The following is an 18,981-nucleotide window of genomic DNA, read 5'->3' on the forward strand; positions in this document are numbered from 1 at the left end:
TGCTATCCTTAAAATTAGGGTAGAATCTATTCTATGGAACTTCCAGAGTGTGATACTTTTATAGTGGGTAGCTCTTTGAGAACTTCACAGTTTCCTCTGTTTCTTGGTCTGTTTTGCTTGTTTGGATTTTATGTTTATTTCATAAGTCAGAATTATATATAAAACATATTTTTATATAGTACACATTACTATTTATATTAAACATATAATGCATATATTCTTAGAAAATCATCAGTTTCACTCATTTTTTTTCAAATTTATTGGTACAATATAACTAAAGTGGCCTTTTTATACTTAATTTCCTCAGTATCTGTGTGTTGATGCAGTTTTTTTTTTAATGTTTATTTTTGAGAGAGAGAGAGAGAGAGAGAGCGCGAGCGAGCGCGCAAGTGGGGGAGGAGCAGAGAAAGGGAGATACAGGATCTGAAGCAGGTTCCAGGCTCTGAGCTGTCAGCACAGATCCCGACGTGGGGCTCGAACTCATGAATCGTGCGATCATGACCTGAGCCGAAGTCATCCTAGGTGCCCAATCCAGTTTTATTTTGTACTTTTGTATTCCCTGACTACTTTTTAGAATTTGTTTAGTGATAGAGTCATTGTATAGTTCTTTTAATAAAACTATCTTTTGAGTTTTATATTTTTGACAGTTTTCTTTGTTTCTAATTTGTTAATTTTTGCCTTTTCTGATTCTTTTACTTTTTGCTCAAGTTTATCATTCTTTTTCTTCCTTAGAATGTTGTGAATTCAATTATTTTCATTTGTTCTTATTAAATACTATAAAATTTTCAAGTTACGAGTTTTTCTAACAGCTTCATTAGTTGAATCCTATGTTCTCACAATAAAATTTATTAATGTTTTATATGTTTTACAATGTTGTGTTTCACTTCTTATTTGACCCAAGGGTAGTTTTAGATTTTTAAAAACTTTTTCCAGTTGAAATCTTGAGTTGTCTAGGTAAATAATCCTAGGTAGTAATAGCCAGGAACTCCCAATTTTGCCTTTCTCTTCCTTGGTCTGTTTAGCCCATGGCACAAACCTCTTCTTGTGGAACTAACCAGAATTGGTACAGAACAGGTGGGTCTGGACTTTGTTTTCCAGAGTAGTCAGCACCTTAGAGGAATGTGCACTTCCAGGACTCCATAAATAGCCAGAGAACTGAAGCATAACTCTCTATAAAAATTGAAATAACAAAAATAGGTACTCTTAAGGATTTAAAATAAGCATTATAAATATTTTGGATGAAATACTAATATAAAGAGATACATACTTAAGCAGAGAATTGGAGGTAAGGAGTTTGGGGGGATAAGCCATCATTTGGTACTTTATGTTGAAGAGTTGATAAAATATTTGTTATCCTAATAAAATGCTGAGGAACAAAGAAAAGTAAAAGGAAAGTATGTAATAACCCAGAACAAAAATTCTAGTTAATGTCAACATAAAGAGAGCTAAATGGGGAGAAGACCTAGGAACTTACCAGAGTGTGGTGGAATACTTGTCTTGTTAGTGGAAAGATAATACTTCCTGATAAGTTGAAGAAATTATTAGAATCACATGAAGAAGATGTGGTGTCAGTTAAGGACATTATAAGGACAAATTTTTATAACTTTAAAGCATCAGGAGAAAACGCTGTTAACCCACTGGTAAAAGGAATGAAAGAGGGAAAGAAAGAATAATAACGAAGTAATGACAAATGCTGAATCCTAAAATACCATTAAGATAGCTCGTCAATAAGACACAGCCGAGTTTAATGCTAACTGTGGAATGTAGATCACTACCTAACCAGAGCCTTAGTAACCTGTCAGAGGACAAAGTTGAGATATTTATTGAGATTTTAAGTCTGGGTTAAGATGGGCCCTTCAGTTGGGGTAGGGGTGGGTACTTGGTTATGATTAGGTAAGGACCATAATATAATAGTTTTGGATTGATAAGCAGAGAATTGGAGGTAAGGAGTTTGGGGGTATAAGCCATCATTTGGTACTTTATGTTGAAGAGTTGACAGGTCTTTCAGAAAGTTCCTGGAATGAACAGTAAAATAATTTTGCAACTTTTATCCTTTTATCTTTCTGGCAAGGATAACAGTAAACTCATGTTGATGAAGACAGTATAATAATGAAGCCGTTTTAATGCAGATAATAACGAGTGTGGATGATTTTCATTCTCAGAAGATAGAAGTAATTGAGGAGGACTCATCTGCTGTTACTTATATTTTTTTTTACTGTGCTATTAGATTTGTTTTAGATTGTATTCAGGATTTTTGGAGTTTTATTTGTTACTAAGAGTGACCTATTTTCTTGTCATATATTTACAGTGTCTAGTTTTGATATCAGCTAGTTTTGTTGAATTTGTTCCTCCCTGAATTGTTTTCCTTTAACATCAGGTTTCTCTCTCTCTTGAAGATAGGTAGATCTTACTATTTTAATTTTTTCTACTTACATTTTGTTTAATACCTTCTTTTTCAATATGATTAACCTGCTTTTTCATTGTTAAGGATTGTTATAGTTTCTGTTTTACTGTGGTCTTTTAGTCTTATTGTGCTTTTATTAATATTTCTAAGTATTTTTTTTTTGCTCCTTCTTTGAATTTGTACCAGAAGAACGTGGTTCTTATGACTTAGCTTATCATCTTGAACCATCCTCCCCATTTCCTGAGTTAATCCTTTTTTTAAAAAAAACTTATCTCTGTTAAGTAGATAGAGATCTCATACTGTGACCAGGAAGAAAATGAAGGAGAACTATAATTTTAGTTTCCTTTACCTTCCTATTAGTTGTCAACATGCCATCTTTAGGAATAGCTATTAAACAGTGTATATTATTTATTCTTTTTTTTAAAATTTTTTTTTTTCAACGTTTATTTATTCTTGGGACAGAGAGAGACAGAGCATGAACGGGGGAGGGGCAGAGAGAGAGGGAGACACAGAATGTGAAACAGGCTCCAGGCTCTGAGGCATCAGCCCAGAGCCTGACGCGGGGCTCGAACCCACGGACCGCGAGATCGTGACCTGGCTGAAGTCGGACGCTTAACCGACTGCGCCACCCAGGCGCCCCATGTATATTATTTATTCTTAAGGAAAAGTGAACCATGTTGGGTATTCTTTTTGGTCCTTATATTTCTACTTCGATTTTTACATATTAAAAAATTAAAACAGACCTTGTATGAAGGGCGTGTTTTTAATGACAGTTTTCCCCCCCACCCCAAATATAGGAAGTTCACAAATGGGTGCTACCATAGTAGATGCTTTGGATACCCTTTATATCATGGGACTTCATGATGAATTCCGAGATGGGCAAAAATGGATTGAACACAACCTTGATTTCAGTGTGGTGAGTATACAGTTGATGACTTCTTTGATCAACTCTGCAAAGACCCTGTCTAATAAACATAGTGGTTTTGAGCATTTTACTAGCAGTTTAAGGAAATCATAAATTCCCTGTCCTCCTTTGGGATTAGAGTGGTTCTTTAACTTTTACATAAAATACATACCCTTTCTCATCTTCCTTTCACTTTTCTTGATGTTATCATTTGAGGCAGTGTGTTCAGTGTGTTAAGCAGTAGTTACAAAAAAAAACCCACATTGAACTAGAAATACCAGGAATGCATAAACTCCTTTATAAACAATTAAGCATTTTGTTATTTTTAAAAGATTCAATAATTCAGTGCAGGTTTAATGAGCCTTCATAACTAGGCCTATGCCCATGCTTCCAGCATTTTGCATAGTTGATAAGTGATGCGGCTGAAGTTTGAAGACCAGCACGGCTACATCCTAGTTGTGTGACTTGGGAACATTCCTTATTCTTTCTGAATGTGTCATAAAATTGCTATCGCAATGCAGTATTGTAAGGATTATTTGAGATAATCAGATACACGTTAAGTACTCAGTAAATGGTAGCAATTGTTTTCATTATTACCAGTATTCACCCACAAGGTATATGGGCTGTTTTGTTTTACTCATTATCACCTTTCATGACATTTGTGATTGTTCTTCTTTTTGACTATAGTCAGAAGTCACTCTTTTACTGTGTTGTTTTTGTTTGTTTTTTTTTTCCTTTGGCAGACCCAATTTGTCATTCAAATTGTGATTTAAATCCATAATTATTTCTTCTCTCATGCTTTCCTGATGCTAACCACACATATCTGGATTACTTTCTTTTATATGATTCTAGCATTTTGGACATATATCAGTTACCACTTGGGTTTAAGTTCGTGAGTGGCAGAAAATCTAATATAAAAGAGCTTAAATATAGGTATGTGTTTCTCTTTCATGAAAATTAGGCACAGAGACCAGCAGCTTAGGGGTGGCTTGGATAGATCCTTGATCCTCAGGGATCTAAGATCCTTTGTCTTGTTGCTTTCTCAGTGTGTAGCTTCAACCTCGTGGTACAAGATGGCTTCTTGATAAGGTGGGTCAACCTTCCAGTTGTAGAAAAGAGGAAGGATCCATGACTCTCCTGTGAGAACACCTTCCAGGAGTGGGTTACCCTGATTTTGCTTGTATGCTGTTGAGTAGATCTGACACATACAGCCCAACCTTGATGCAAAAGGAGGCTGAAAAATTTAGTCTTTTTTTTTTTTTTTTTCCTCTCTCTGTTTGGCCGCCATGTAGTCCTTATAGGATGTGCTTCTTGTTTAAGAAATCCCTACTCCAAGGTCATGAGGATAAATTCTTGTGTTTCATTCTAAATTTTTTAAAGTTGGGCTTTTGCATTTAGGTCTTTAATCCACATAAAATTGATTTTGTATGTAGGGTGAGCTGGACAGGCAGCAGTTTATTCTAGCACCATTTGTTTCCCTGCTGTTTATACATGGCCACACGGGTCACAGGGGCCTATTCTTTTCTTTTGGCTTTTTTCTTTATGCTTATGACATCAATACTTAACTGTCTTAACTATGATATTTTTATAGGAAGTTTGATATCTGATCTTGTTCTACCAGGAAATTATCTTAGCAGTTCTCTGCTCTTTGTTCCTGTAAGCTCTGGGGTGCTGTTGACATTTTGATGAGTCTTGCATTCAATTTACAGATTAATTTGGAGAGAATTGGCATCTGTACGGTCTCAAATACTCCTGTCCCCTAACATGGCAGCTTTGTAAGGCCTAATAATATGCTGGTATATCATTGTATCAGTTGGCTCAGTCAGGAGCCAGAACTGTGCCATTTATTTTAATTAGAGGATTTAATGTTTACAGTTGTTAACCAAGTAATGGGAAACTGAAAAGGCAAAGAGAACATTGTGGTATCACAAGAGATAGTAGCTATAGTAAACACCTACCTCCCTGGGACTCTGAGAACAGTGGGAAGAAGTTGGGACTATTAAACGAGTAATTTGGAACTCTGTTTCTGGTACTTTAGGAGCTCTTAAGAGGGCTTTTTTTTAGAGCTGGGACTCGGACCTCTAAGGAGATGGTACCTACCTAGTGCTTGGTATTTCTAAGGGCCACAGGGAGGCTGATTTAAAGAAAGTGTGTGTGGCAGGGAAACTGTAACCTGGAACCAACAGCCACTGCCAGGGTGAAGAACCATGACTCATTTGACACTGTCCAAAACCGGAGGTAAATTGGAAGGAATAAGTCCTTTCTCCTTCTTCCAGCTGTACGTTATCTTTGTAAAACTTCCTGTTGGCATGGCCCATAATGGAGCCAGCTGGCTAACGAGACATATGTTCACACAGTTCCAATTCCAGGATACCAACGTAGAGTATAGAAGGATAAATTTGAACCTGAGGAGAAAGAGCTTAATAATTAGCGCAGTCATTTGCCATCCCCGTACTTTTAACCTTTCTGTGTCCTGTGTTTTAGCTGTATATTTTGCATGTAGTTAGTATTTGAATTTTGTTATTTTTATCCAGTCTTGGAGTCTTTTAACTGTCAGGTTTGGAATATTTACATTTATTGTGATAACGTGTATTTGGAGTTGGGTCTTCATCTGTGTTTTTCAACCTGTTTTATTATTGTACTTTTCATTGTTTTTATTTTCTGTTTTCCTTCTTTTGGATTAAATTACTTCTTGGCTCTTTTTCCCTCTACTACTTTGACATTTTACTTGTCATTTCCACTCATTTTGGGGTTATCCTTAAAATTTCATGTGCATACTTCTCACAGTTTAAAATGAACCGGTTTCTTCATCCTCCTTCTGAAGACCGTAAGGATCTTAGAATGCTTTAATTTAGCTCATCTCCCTCTTGTCTTATGTGGAATCATTGTCTAGCTGGTTCCAACTCGTATTTGAAACTTCCAAATTAAGGAATGAATGGATGGATGACTGACAAATGAAGGAATAAATAAATAATTCATTCATTAAATGCCTCCTCTGTGACAGGTGCTCTTCTGGCTTATGTGAATGTAGTAATGAGCAAAACTTCTTCTTGAGTTTGTACTCTAGTTTTGGGAGAAAACCAGTAAATAAATATTCAAGTCCTGTCTAATATATCAGGTGGTGATAAGTGCTGTGGAGAACAATAAAGGGGAGCAAGTAGGATTGGAGTAAGTGGTGGTGTGGGGTTGCTATTTACATGGGATAGCTAGTGAGAGGGACTCTTTGGTGACATTTCTGAGGAGAGACCCAATGGAAGCCATTTGGATATAAGGCTCTCTCATAATAGATACTATAGTTGAGTGTAGAATATAGTTGTGTGGAGGTTGATTATTTTCTCTTAACCTTTGAAGGGTACAATTCCATTGTCTTCCTGTTTCTGTCATACTATTGAAAAGTATGCTGTCAATCTAATATTTCACAAATAATCTGTCTTTTTCCCCTTGTTTCCATTTTTTCTATTTTTCTGCATTCTATAATTGCATTACCATGTGTCCATGTGCGGATTATTCTTTAAAGGACTCGTAATGTTCCATCAGTCTGAAGACTTATGTATTTCTCACTTCTGGAAGATTTGCAATCATTACTCCTTTGAATAATGCCTGTCTTCCATTCTCTCCCTTCTCTCCCTCTAGAACCTCTCTTCTGTGTCTCTTGTGAAGGAAGGTCTGAATTTTACAAATATAGAATTATATGTAATTAGATGTTGATAAGTGTTAATTGGGGAAATAATGGAGGCTAAGAGATATTAGTGATGAAGGTGTACTTTATTATTTTATATTGTGTGGTTAGAAAAACTTCCTGTTTGGAGACCTGTAAGTAAAGCATAAAGACTGAGTTTGGTAATTCTTGAACAGCCGGTAGAACCATTTGGTAATAAAAGTCAAGAGATGTTGAAAGGAGATGATGTCAGACAGGTAGTGGGGAATCTGATTATGTTGGGTCTTACCAGTTATTTTACTCTGAGTGTAACCAGAAGTTATTGTAAGAGTTTGTACACAACAGTAACCTGACCTGACTTAAAATGTAAGAGGTTCACTCTGCCTGCAGGGTGCTGAATAAATAGATTATAAGGAGGAAGGTAAGGCTGAAATCAGGGAAACTGTTTAAGAAGGTTATTGTTTTGGTGAGTTATAGAGGCCTGCCCTCCCTCCCTCTTTTGCTTCTTCTCTGTATTTAGTGACTGTCGCTCTGTGCCCTGCAGTATGCTGTGTATTGGGAATATATGAAGTAATGTAAAGCATTTTGCTTTTATGGATGGGGTGGGAGGAGATATATGTTACTAAAAAATTCCATTGTGAAAATTCTATTTTGGAGATATATACTTGTGTTAGCAAATTATGTGTTCTGCCTATAAATGTTGGAAAGGCCTTAGGGGATAATATATATTTTCTTTTAATGTTTATTAAAAATTAGTTATGAACGTTAGCTTTATTATTTATTTAGGGAGAGAGAGAGAGAGCGCACATGCATACACACAAGCAGTGGAGGAGCAGGGAGAGAGGGAGAGAGAAAATCCCAAGCAGGCTCCTCCCTGTCAGTGCAGAGCCCAACCCTGGGCTTGAACCCACGAACTGTGAGATCATGACCTGAGCCAAAATTAGAAGGCAGACAGTTGACTGAGCCACTCAGGCTCCCCATGAACGTTACCTTTATATTAGTCAGTTGTGTGTATTGTGTGACTTCTTTGCTCATGTTCTCTGCCACTTCTACTTTTCTTTCCATGTAATTAGAATTTTTCTTATCTATGTCTGTATCTAAATACAACGTTTTTATGGTAAGGTTATTAATACTGCTATATTTGTGCCAAATTTCCTTCTGTTTTTTGTTTGCCTTTGAATTTTGTTCATAATTTTTTCTTCTAGGTAATTGTCATTCTGGGGAAATTCAGGTCTTTGTGTTTGGTATCAATACAGTTGGTTTTATGCTTACAAAGTACCTGCTTTGTCAAGGAAATTCATGTTGTCACATTTTCTTCTACTTTTTTATTGTAATTTTTTCTACATTTATTTCTAAATTATTTGGATATCGTTTTGAGAGAGAGAGAGAGAGAGAGAGATGTATCTGAAATGAGTATCCAAATTTCTAACCTAGGAGCCAGTTTTTCAACATTATTAATTGAATAATCCATCATCCTATCATTTTTTGGTGCCTCTGTTAACATTTATTAAATTTTTATACATACTAGGAAAAAATACTTAAAATTCATGAGAAATATAAGTAAAAATGGGCAGTATGCTGTAATGGAGGGAAAGGGATCAGTAGACAGACCACTATTCCAGAATTCAAGAAGTGGAGGCTCTCTTGAGGAGAGACTAGTCAAGAGCATCAAATATCTTGATAATTTCACAGTGCTATGTAAGGTACACACAAATGGTTTCAGCCAATAGGAAGCCATGGTGACAATAATAGGGGAGTTTCAGTAACATTAATAAACGGGAGGTGAGATTGCAGTTGCGTGAGAAATGAAGATGTGGAAAGCAGAAAAAACCATCCTCCACAGGGTGTTTGTGAGAAACTTATGACGAATTGAAAATATTTGGAAACTATAAAGCTTTAATGTGTATGTGAATATTTTCAATATGTTTTCACAGAATTCAGAGGTGTCTGTGTTTGAAGTCAACATTCGATTTATTGGAGGCCTGCTTGCAGCGTATTACCTTTCGGGAGAAGAGGTGAGCCACTCAAGTAATACATTGTTTGGAGGAAGGGCTCTGAATGGACTTTAATAAAATAATGAAAGATTCCCCTAACAGCATATTGTTTTGCTTAATTGACTAATATTGAGCACATGTAAAGGTTTGCTGAGAGAGCTGGCTGCTTCAGGTGGAACTGGCCTTGGGAAGAATGATTTTGCCATTTTGAGAATCTCAGTAAAACAAGTAAAATCACAGGTCCTATCTCTGTATATACCCCTTCTCCTTTGCAGAAGCAATCCTTCTCCAGGATTTTGCCACCGCAATTAATCACATGGTCGAAACAAGGAGCAGGGGGGCAGTTAATAAGATCAGAATTAAGGAATGAATCAGGTTGCATGAATATGGATCCTCCTAAGAGCAAAAATTAATTATTAAAACTGCCTGATTGGAAATTGAATGCAAGTTTTTGCTGTAAATTTAAAAAAACAACACAGGAACAACTCTGAATTCTTCTTTCCAGAAGTCTTGGTGTATGTAATACACATAGACTTGTGACCTGCTGTGATGGGAAAGTGGGTGTGGGAAATTCCTTTTTGCTACTACTCGGGTGTGGGTTAAAGGATGGGGTTTGGAGAGTAGGTGAAAGAGAACCTAAAGGAAGAGCTTATAAGTCATTTCTGCTTCATTTCCTGAGAAACTTACATATTTAATTGGTTTGTTGATCTAAATGATTGTAAGAGCTCTCTGTAAATTTAAGAAAATTCATCTTTTGTTGTATATGTTGTTAAAGATGGATTTCTTTGTTGTTGGTGTTTAAGAAATATTTGCCTAGGATCCACATAAGAGTGAAACCATATGGTATCTGTCTTTCTCTGTATGGCTTATTTCACTTAGCATCACACTCTCCAGTTCCATCCATGTAGCTACAAAGGGCCAAATTTCATTCTTTCTCATTGCCATGTAGTACACCATTGTGTATATAAATGACAATTTTTTTGTCCATTCATCAGTTGATGGACATTTAGGCTCTTTCCATAATTTGGCTATTGTTGAGAGTGCTGCTATAAACATTGGGGTACAAGTGCCCCTATGCATCAGTACTCCTGTATCCCTTGGGTAAATTCCTAGCAGTGCTATTGCTGGGCCATAGGGTAGGTCTATTTTTAATTTTTTGAGGAACCTCCCCACTGTTTTCCAGAGTGGCTGCACCAATTTGCATTCCCACCAACAGTGCAAGAGGGTTCCCGTTTCTCTAGTTAATTTTTGTAGGCAGGTAATATGGGTCAGAATATGGCCTGCTTGAAAAAGAATGTGTACTTGAAAAGAATGTGTATTCTGTTGTGGTTCTGGTAAAAAAAAATCAATGAAGTCAGTTCATAGTGTTGCTCAGATCTTCTGTAATTTTACTAATTTTGTGTCTACTTGGTCTGTCAAATACTAGGTGAGGAGTCTTGAAACCTCCAAATATAATTATGGGTTTGCCTGTTTCTCCTTTCAGTCCTACCAGTTTTTACTTTATGTATTTTGGAGGCTTATTCTTAGGTATACACCTATTTTATGATTGTTCTTTTTGGTTGATCCTTTTATTTAAAAATTTTCTTTTTATCCTTGGTCACATTCTTGTTCTTAAGTCTTGTTCCTCTGATACTGATACAGTCACTCTGGCTTTATTTTATGTAATGTGTGCATCGTACATCTTTTACCCTATATGTTTTTATATTTAAAGTTGGTTTTCCTGTAGAAAGCTTTGACAGTCTGGTTTTAATTTGTCTGTTTAGACCATGTAGATTCAATATAATTACAGATACAGTTGCATTAAAATCTGTAACATTGTTAGTTGTATCCCATTTGACCCATCTGTTCCTTATTCCTCTTTTGTTTTTTTCTGCCTAATAAAAAAAAAAAAAAATGCCTGTTAATCTTTCAGTCATTTTTGTTGGTCTTCATTTCTCTGTAGGTTCAGCTTTCTGTCTGGTATATATTCCTTTTGTGTGAAGGGCTTCGTTTAACTTTTTGTACAGTGCACATCTCCTGGTTGTGCAGTCTCTCGGTTTCTGTTGGTTGGGAAGTCTATTTCTTCAGTTTTGAAAGACGTTTTCTTTGTGTTACAGAATTTGGATTGACTATTTTTCCTTTCAACACTTTAAAGATGTCACTGCATTAGCTTTTAGAGTTTGCACAGTTTGTGATGAGAAGTCTGCTTTAATTCTTTGTTCCTCTATATGTAATGTGTCTTTTCCCCCGCTTTGGCTGCCTTTAAGATAATCTGTTCATATTTTATTGTGTATGAAGAATCTGAGTGATTTTACTTTTCTTTTTTTGGAGGGGCGAGTAGGACTTATTTATCTTGCTTAAGGTTCTCTGAGCTTCTTAGATGTATGGTCTGATATCTTATTCATTATCTTTTAAAATGTTTTTCTGCCTCTTCTGAAGTTCCAATTATACATTCATCAGACTCTTTGAGATTGTCTCATAGCTCTTGAAATAGGTATTCTTTTTTACCCCACCCACTGCTTTTTTATTCCTTGTGTTCCAGTTTGGGTAATTTTTATAGACCTATCTTCAAGTACACTGATTTTTTTTCTTTTTTTCTCAGCTCCATTGAATCTACTTTTGAGCCTATTGAAGGCTTTCTGCGTCTCTGTTACTTTGATTTAAAAAATATATATGTTTCTAGAGGGTCGCCTGGGTGGCTCAGTCGGTTAAGCATCTGACTTCGGCTCAGGTCATGATCTAATGGTTTGTGGGTTCAAGCCCCTTGTCGGGCGCTGTGCACATAGCCTGCTTCAGATTCTGTCTCCATCTCTCTCTACCCCTCCCTCACTCACGCTGTCTCTCTCAAATATAAATAAACATTAAAAAAATTATTTCTGGTATTTCATTTGACTTAATAATTTCTGTTTCTCTGCCACAGGTCCTCCTTGTCTTCATGCTTGCTATCTTATCCCCTAACTAGGTCTTTGAATGTGGTAATCATAGTCACTTTAAATTCTCAGATTGTTTTAACCTCACCAAGCTTGGTTTGTCACTTGCTTTGTCTCTATAAAGTGGATTATTTTTTCTTGCCTTCGTAAGGTGTTTCATAATTTTTGATTGAATGCCAAACATCATGTGTGGGACAGTAGAGACTGAGGTTAATGGTATTCATGCCTGGAGCAGCGTGCCTGTGCTGTTAGTGTCGGGAGTTCAGTCAGTTTAGACTGGGATGGAACCAGATTCTGATTTTTCGTTGCTGAGATGAGCCACAGTGCACCGCTAGCTTCAGATTCCTCTAACATTACCCTGTATTTAGGGTGGGCCCAGTCGGCAAGTTTTGTTAATGTTCTGGCTCTGTCCTCAGCTTTAGGCATTTCCTGTAGGCCTGCGCCTCAGAGGGGGTCTCTGTCGACCCTGCCCTGCCTCCCCCAGGCGTGGGCTGCTGTTACTCTGCTTACTAACGTTTATGTCCATACTCTTTTCTGTTTTGATCTCCAAATATTGGCAGCCACGAATCACACTAATAGCTCTAATTTCAGCGCAACACCATAAGGTTTATTCTGGCTTTCTGCCTTTTCATTTTTCGCACTCTTTTCTGATAGTGTGAAACCTGCCTACTATTATTCCTCATATATTAACCCACTTGCCTCGTCCTGCTGTATGAAATCACTTTGCTGCCCTCAGCAGGCTGCCTGCCACCTTGTTCAGTGCATCTTCCTCACACGGACCCTCTAGTATTTTATTCCCCTTTGCTTGGCTGGCTTCCCTTTCCTCACGTTGGTCTGAGCCCCTCTCCGGGACAGTGCTGTGTGCACCCTACACATACCTTTTGGGCACAGACCCCTGGCTTCAGGAGCTTCTGGGTTGAAATATTAAATAATGAAAGGAGGAAGAAAATGGAACTGTTTTGATGCCTTCAGTTTCAGATTTGTTTCCAAATTAGACATTATAAGATGTCTTTGAGAAAGGAGAGCATTTTTTTCCCCATATTTCCATGCTTACCTGAGCATGTACTAAGTTTTTGGGGTGTAGCTGACAAGCTTGATTCATTTTAGTATCAAAAGGCACATGATTCAAAATTAATTATGAGCAGCTTATGAAAGAGAAGTGCCAGCCTTGGCCGTTTCGCATTAGGTTCCTAGTCTGAAAGTTGAAGCAAAATGTTGAGAGTTTGGTTGTTACTGTCATAGGAAAACAGTAATAACATGCTGAAAAAGTGTATGATGTTGCCAGTATTTTCATTTTTGCTGTTTTTATGCATCAGACTTCCAGAATAAACATTTCAAAGTGGAGAGAAGCACATAGCTTTGGAGATGAGAGGCTCGAGTCCCTACTCTGCCTCCTTTTCGTGCTATTTGGCAAGCTGTTTGCCTCTGTAACTTAATTGTTTTCATCTATGAAAACGTGAGAGCGTTCACCTGAGAGTTGTTGCGAGGATTCAGTTGTGTGACCGTGCCTAACATAGTGCCTGACTCAGTAGATCCTGCTTTACTTTTCTTCCTCCTTTGACTTTCTCTCAAGTGGTAACTAGTCTGTGTTGCTAAGGGGTGATGGATCCTTTTACTTATTTGAGGTAGACGTCATAAATCGGTTTCTTAGGACACAGTCTACTCAGGTACATATAAAGAGAACATGTTTTACTTTTCTGACTTTTTCACATAGTGGAATTTTACTGACCTTTTTATACTTCTCTTCTTGATCATTTTACGTCGAAAACTATGATTCATAACTATTCTGGAAAAGCAATAGTAAATTTTAGATCTGCTAAAAATGAATTAAACATTGAAAAATAATTCGAATATGACATTACTGTAATACTGGATGTACAAGAAATTCCTACATCTTACATAAGCCAGAAAATTAATTTATAACTTGGCAGAGTGCATCTCTTATGTTAAGGTAGTCTGTAACTAGAATAAAGAACATTGACATGCGTTCTGTTTTCTGGTACAGGGAACCAAATAAGGGTTACGTGTCATCTGACAAAGTGTTCCTCTCTCCTGTTGATTTATTAATATAATAAATGTGAAACTTTATCATTTTATTTCTCAGAGCAAGGCTATTTATATTAAGTATTCACAACTTAAAAAAAATCTTGATGATTTATTATGTTTACTTGATGTTAGCCTCTAATATATGACATTTCTTTTACAGGATTGTCTCTTCTCATTTTTTTAATGGTTATCAAAGTGGTATCCCTCCCTTAGTAAGATAATAACATAATTTATGTGGATAACTGCATCTGAAATCTGTCAGATAGAATAGAGAAATGGTTATGTGGAGTTTAATCCATGTTTTACAGATAATAAAAAGAAAGTAAACAACAACAACAAAATCTGTCTTCACTAAAACACAAATGTAGTCTGTTGCCTATAGTTTAGGAGCGTTTCTGAATAAGCTCAAGGAGACTTTCTAAGCAAATAGAATAGCCCTTTTTGACCCAGATATTTCCTGGTTTAAATATTAGTCATCTCTGTTTTTACTGCACTAATTCTCATTTTATTTTTGGAAAACCTGATATTCCTCCAGGAATTGCTGCTATTTCCATGGAAAATTTGACCTCTTCCTTCTCTATAGACATGCTGGTAATTGGGCAAAACATTCCACTAAGCTTTGCTGCCCCAGATAACCTTTTTAAAATACACTAACATTTTCCTCTTAAAGGTGTGAGTTCATCTACATATCTGTACACATTCTTACATGTTTAATGTTATGCCAATACCCATCGTAGTGGATGTCATGATTATGGTTATTGGTTTGTCAAATCAGAAGACAGAGTTTGGAGCTAGCTACCCCGGGAGGTAGAAATCTAGGAGTGAAATCCAGGGCAGGAAGGAGCCACGGAGGAGAAGCTCAAAATTCTGCGTACATGAAACTATGTGTTTAGACCATATTGTTTTATTTCCTATGTGTTTATAGACCTCTACCATAATTTTATGTGTAATATGGACTCTAACCCTTCCACATTCTCTGCCTGGTAAAGAACTTTAAGGACCAGCTCAAAGATTATTTTATTTATTTTAAGTAGCTCATTTACCTATAAGGAAATGCACTCACTTTAATTGTATGGATGTAATTAAAGGTATAGTTTAAATTTTTTTAAAATATAATTTATTGTCAAATTGGCTTACATATAAACACCCAGTGCTCATCCCAACAAGTGCCCTTCTCAATGCCCATCATCCATTTTCCCCTCTTCCCCATCTTCCCCATCCCCCATCTACCCTCAGTTTGTTCTTTCTGTTTAAGAATCTCTTGTTGGTTTGCCTCCCCCCCCCCCATCTCTGTTTGTAACTATTTTTTCCCCTTTCCTTCCCCATGGACTTTTGTTAAGTTTCTCAAGTGTATGGTTTAAATTTTAACAAATGTGTGATAAGCTTTTGGAGGGAATATAAATGATCCAGACTTTTTGGAAAATAATTTGGTGGTGTCCAGTAAACATTTAAGATATAAAATTCTCTTTGACAGGGGATCCCACTTCTAGGGATATATTATCTAAAAGTAACAATGTGGATGCTTAAGAAATACTTAGCAGGATATTTTATTGCAGTAGTGTTTTTAGTAGCCAGTGTTTGAACAGACCTGATTCATCTAGAGGGGAATGGTTAAATAAATTAATACATCTCTTTACTATAGAATACTTACTATAGAATATTATAGAATACTATACAACTGTGTATGTTAAGTTTGATGTATTTTATCTAGGAAAAATATGCTTGATGTATTAAATGACAAAAGTAAGTTACAGACCAATAGTTAGAGCTTACCGTGCATGCATGTGTGTGTGTGTGTTCTGTCCCTCCAGTTAATTAACCATTGTGGTATTTGGGGGCAAGAAATAATGGCTTCTTGGACTCCGATGGGTTACAGAGATGAGAGATTAAATGATTTCAAGGGATTTGGGAGGCAATTCCAAAGGATTGGGCGGGGGTGGGGGTGGGGGTTGTGGGTGGGATGAGGCAGAGGAGGAGTTGGTTTCAGGGTTTTGGTACTAGACTAATGGTGGGACAGTTACTAGAAATTGAGCATTTTAAGAACATTAATTTGGGAGAGGAAGATCATCAGTTCATTTTAAGTATTTCGAGTGTGAGGGGAGTTTGCTCTGTTTAAGTGGAAATAGGTAGTAAGCAGATGTAATGGGGCTGGTGCTCATTGGAGAAGTCTTGATGAGAAATACAAAGTTGGGAAGCAGTGGCTGTGTAGCTGATAATTGAAAGCAAGCACATGTGAAATTGCTCAGGGAGACAATTTAGACTAGGAAGAGGGGGGACCTGGAATCAAGCCTGGAGGAACACAGTATGAAAAGGTCAGGTATGAGAAGTCTGACTCAGTGAAGGAGGCAGGGAGATTGTGGGGTGTCTGAACACGAGGGAAGAAAGTATTTTAAGGAGGAACTGGTCAATAATGACTAAGCGATCGATGCTGAAATGTACAGCTAATTGTTAGCAAGATCCATTTCAATGAAATGATGGGGGCAGAAGCCATGTTGAAATAGTATGAGGAGTGAGTGGGAGGAGAGGAAAAGGATACAGTAAATTAGACAGTTTTGTAAAAATTGAAAAGGTACTTGTGTTACTATGTTAGTAGCAGGAAAAGACAGAATAAAAATCTAACCACTTAACAGTTGTGTGTCCTTAAAGGATGGAAATGAATCAAAGTATTTGGTTCAGAATACAGGAACTGTATATGAGTTTTAGAAATTTTCATCTTCCTGGTTTTTAAAATAAGCAAATATAGTAATAACAAAATATTTATGTATTTATCAGCCAGGGTCCAAATAAGAGGCAGAAACTGCCAGTTATTTGAACAGAGAATTTAATATACAGAATTGTTAACTAGGCATAAAGTTACCTAGGTAAGTGCAAGATTAAAAAGAATTTTCTAAAGTATCATGGAGGTGGCTCCTATAGGAGGGCAACCAGGGCTGAGGGAATATGGGGAAGAGGTTTTAACTCCTAAATCTTAGAAACCGTAAGGGGAAGGGCTAAGCAGAGCTGAAATTCAGACCTCTGATGACAGTGTGCTGGCAGGTCGGTGCTCCCGCTGCTGTCTCCAGTGAGGACTGAGGGTGATGAAGCTGGTTCTGCAAGCATTGGAAGAGAGTGGATTCACTACTGCTACAGGAAGGCAGCACTGCTGCTGACGTGGAGGGGTAGGAAGGCAAAACAACGTAGCACCTGAGCGTCCCTGCACACTTTTGCCAGGAAGACCACAAATACAAGGCCTTGACTGCTCTTTACCCAGGTCATTAGGGCCATGCCTGCAGGCATGAATTAATCTCATCAAGTAGGCTTGCTTTCACTTACTGTAAAAGACATTCTCCAAGCTCAGTGTTCTTCCCCTGCAGCACAGTCCACTGTGTGTGCAGGAATCCATCGGGGACCCTTTGGATCATACCTGTGAGATTGAGGTGGGGCTGAGGGTGGGCCAGGTACAGCCAGTGTAGATAAACTCAGATCTTTGGCTGACACTTTGCTGTGAATAATATTCAGTTCTCTGCCTCTGACCCAGTAGTCAGAGATATTCATGATTTTGTAGACATTCATGAAAATGTGGTAGGCTGACTTGTTAGTTTGTAAATGGCATAAATCTTGGATTTCATCATGAGTTTGGAAATACTGTTTGTAGGCTCATTTTGAGTGAGAGGTGTGTGTGTGTGTGCGTGTGTGTGTGAATATGTTTCTACCTCTTAACCTACAGTTTTGTAGTAACCTTCACTTGGTCCTAAGGAACACTTACCTAGCCCTTAAGGATGTTTCTGTTCATGGTGATGATGAAAATTCATCCAGAATGAAATAAAATGAATCAAAGAGAGAAATTAAGAAAAAGAGAGAAATTAAGAAGAAGGGATATTAAAAAAGAGAGATACAGGGGCGCCTGGGTGGCGCAGCCGGTTAAGCGTCCGACTTCAGCCAGGTCACGATCTCGCGGTCCGTGAGTTCGAGCCCCGCGTCAGGCTCTGGGCTGATGGCTCGGAGCCTGGAGCCTGTTTCCCATTCTGTGTCTCCCTCTCTCTCTGCCCCTCCCCCGTTCATGCTCTGTCTCTCTCTGTCCCAAAAATAAATAAAAAACGTTGAAAAAAAAAATTAAAAAAAAAAAAGAGATACAGAGTGAGAGGTTTCAAAGAATGTTTAGTGGGAACTTCAGATGGGTTTAATGATAGAAAGTCAATATTGGAAAAGATACCAAGAATAAGGAGGAAATATGAAAAGCTGCTAAAGAGAAAGGGCTGATTACTTACAGAAGGATGACAGCTGACAGCAGAGTGCTCAATAGCAAGAGAAGCCAGAAGATGTTGGAGTGATTATCTTTAGACCACTAAGATAAAGTAACTGACAACTCAGGTTTTATATCAGCCCAAACTGTCATTCAAAACGGAGGATGTAAGATACAGGACAGAAAGATATGCAATGAATTAGTGAAATATTTTGAGGAATTTAATTATTGGCTACAGAAAGTAAGATTAACTAATGCAAGGTGTGGGAATGCCTTTTGTCTTCCTCTGTGTCTGTATCGCGATGTCAGTATCTAGATATCTGTGTCTGTCTCTAATTAGTGGAATAGTCAAGCAAGAACATGGACTCTGGAGCTGGACTGCCTAGGCTTAAATTCAGGCTTACCACTTCCTAGTTGTATGACCTTGGGCCAATTAAATTATTTGTTTTAAACCTCAGTTTCCTAACCTGTAAAATGGGAGTAACAGTATTTATCTCACTGGGGTGTTGTGAGAATTGATTGGGTTTAATCTGTGTTTGTCATTATCATCATTGTCATCATCTCAACATTTCTGTAGAAGATCTTAAGCTCTTAAAACCTTGGCATGTTAGCCTCAGATATTTCGGGGATTTGGGTTGGTGTGGAAGAGAAAGAAGATAGTTTACTTGCTTATTATAAATCTCTGTGCTTTTTGGCTTCCTAAATTGATTCATTCAACACTTGTTGAGTACTGGTTATAGCCTCGGCACTCTTTTAAGTTCTGAGAATAAAACAGTGAATAAAACTGCTTCTGCCCATCTATGGTTTACATTCTACTTGTGGGGGTAACAGGAATGAACAGGGT

The 18,981-nt window shown here is 37.4% G+C and overlaps 1 protein-coding gene across 2 annotated transcripts in view; it reads left to right on the top strand.

Moving 5' to 3' along the window:
- The window catches only part of MAN1A2 (mannosidase alpha class 1A member 2), a 175,520-nt gene that overhangs the window by 54,449 nt on the left and 102,090 nt on the right, over positions 1-18,981 (top strand). For both annotated transcript variants that reach the window (XM_086717938.1, XM_025934471.2), the window contains exons 4-5: positions 3,202-3,320; positions 8,901-8,981. In XM_086717938.1, coding sequence (XP_086574064.1) covers positions 3,202-3,320; positions 8,901-8,981 — 200 coding nt within the window. The remainder of the gene's footprint in view (positions 1-3,201; positions 3,321-8,900; positions 8,982-18,981) is intronic.

The sequence above is a fragment of the Puma concolor genome, chromosome C1 (assembly GCF_028749965.1).
Source record: "Puma concolor isolate L17-30 chromosome C1, mPumCon1.1.hap2, whole genome shotgun sequence".
NCBI classification, from domain to species: domain Eukaryota; kingdom Metazoa; phylum Chordata; class Mammalia; order Carnivora; family Felidae; genus Puma; species Puma concolor.